This window comes from Cicer arietinum, chromosome 6 (assembly GCF_000331145.2).
Source record: "Cicer arietinum cultivar CDC Frontier isolate Library 1 chromosome 6, Cicar.CDCFrontier_v2.0, whole genome shotgun sequence".
Lineage (NCBI taxonomy): Eukaryota > Viridiplantae > Streptophyta > Magnoliopsida > Fabales > Fabaceae > Cicer > Cicer arietinum.
The window spans coordinates 21,754,700-21,756,551 of NC_021165.2; the positions used below are offsets into that span (position 1 = coordinate 21,754,700).

The 1,852-nt window shown below is 42.5% G+C and overlaps 1 protein-coding gene across 1 annotated transcript; it reads left to right on the plus strand.

Annotated features, from left to right (window-relative positions):
• LOC101495152 (protein ELC-like) lies at positions 1-1,852 on the plus strand. The gene has a single exon (XM_012717268.3). It carries the CDS (start codon positions 191-193, stop codon positions 1,445-1,447), a length of 1,257 nt encoding a protein of 418 aa, XP_012572722.1. The 5' UTR covers positions 1-190; the 3' UTR covers positions 1,448-1,852.

Below are 1,852 nucleotides of genomic sequence, written 5' to 3' on the forward strand. Positions count from 1 at the left end.
AATGTGGAAGCACCGTGGAGTGAATGACGCGTAATCGTAACCCAGGTGGCTAAGTCACCACCCCCTTCACTTCACCTTCGTAGGTACAATCCTTCTTTCAATTCTCAATTATCAATTTCAATTCCTCGCACACTCTTCCTCTTCCAATTACCAAACCCCTATCAATCAATCAACACAAACAGAGGGGATCATGGTTCCACCGGCGGTTCAATCGCCGAACCCACAAGAAACCCAACAATTCCTAAGCTCCGTTCTCTCCCAACGCGGTCCATCAGCAGTACCCTACTCCGAAGACACTAAATGGCTCATCCGTCAACACTTACTCACTCTTATCACAACCTTCCCTTCTCTCGAACCCAAAACCGCTACTTTCACTCACAACGACGGTCGCACCGTCAATCTCCTCCAAGCCGACGGTACTATTCCGATGACCTACCAATCCGTCACTTACAACATCCCCGTCGTCATTTGGCTCATGGAATCTTACCCTCGTCACCCTCCTTGTGTTTATGTTAACCCTACCCGAGACATGATTATTAAACGCCCTCACCCTCATGTTAACCCTTCTGGTTTAGTTTCTGTCCCTTATTTGCATAATTGGATCTACCCTAGTTCCAATTTAGTTGATCTTGTTCTTTCTTTGAGTCTCATCTTTGGTCGCGACCCTCCTCTTTATTCCCAACGTAGACCTAACCCTAACCCTAATCCCAATCCCAATTCCATTTCCAATCTTCATCATAGTCATAGTCATAATCATAATCCTAATCAAAATCTCAATCCAAGTTCTAATTTTGCAGCTTCTAATCCATCTGGATATACTCACCCTCCTAGAAGTTACCCTCCTTCGCCTTATTCTCCTTCTCCTCCGCCATCTCGGCCTTCTCATACGGAGGATCCAACTGAGGTTTTCAGGAGGAATGCTATTAACAAGCTTGTGGAGATGGTGCATAATGATGTTGCGTCGTTGAGGAAGACTACCGAGGTTGAAACGGAGGGTTTGTTTGGTGTGCAAGGGGTTTTGAAGCAGCGTGAGGAGGGTCTTAATAAAGGTGTGAAGGAAATGCAAGAGGAGATGGAGGGTTTGGAACAACAACTTCAGATGGTTTTGATGAATACTGATGTTTTGGAGGGTTGGTTGAAGGATAATCAAGGGAAGAAATTGGGTAGTTTGGAGAATGTTGAGGATGCTTTTGAGTGTGTGGATGTTCTTTCGAAACAGATGCTTGATTGTACTGCTGCTGATTTGGCTATTGAAGATACTCTTTATGCTTTGGATAAGGGAGTTCAAGTCGGGGCTGTACCATTTGATCAGTACTTGAGGAGTGTGAGGGTGCTGTCAAGGGAGCAGTTCTTTCACCGAGCTATCGCTGCTAAAGTTAGAGCTGCTCAGTTGCAGGCTCAGGTTGCTAATATGGCTGCTCGGAATCATCATTATGGTGGTAGCTGAGGAGACATGGCTAGGTTTGTTTCTAAAGATGGTGTTATCCTTCATTTGTTGGTACTGTTTGGTACATATTAGATTGCTATTTGTTTCTTGAATTATAAGTCATTGACTTATAAGTCACTGTTTCTTGGCCAATAGCATAAATTGGCAGTTCCTTATGCCTTGAACAACTTTGAGACTGTTAAGGCGTGGGTCTGTACTGTTGTTCGTTCTTATACAGATTTAATGATATGATTTTCTTGCAAATTTTGGTTTAAGGAGTTTTTTAGCTTCAGTTTTTTCATTATTTAGATGTATACTTTATAAACATGCTATGGATCACATGTTTGTCCCACGTTGTATATTTTTAAAAACAATCATTGGGTATATTTGGATGGGTACATATATATATTTTCGTGCTTTGTTTGA

What these genes read in the sequence shown, in the direction of transcription:
- LOC101495152 (XM_012717268.3), top strand. Translation starts at nt 191, where the DNA reads ATGGTTCCACCGGCGGTTCAATCGCCGAACCCACAAGAAACCCAACAA.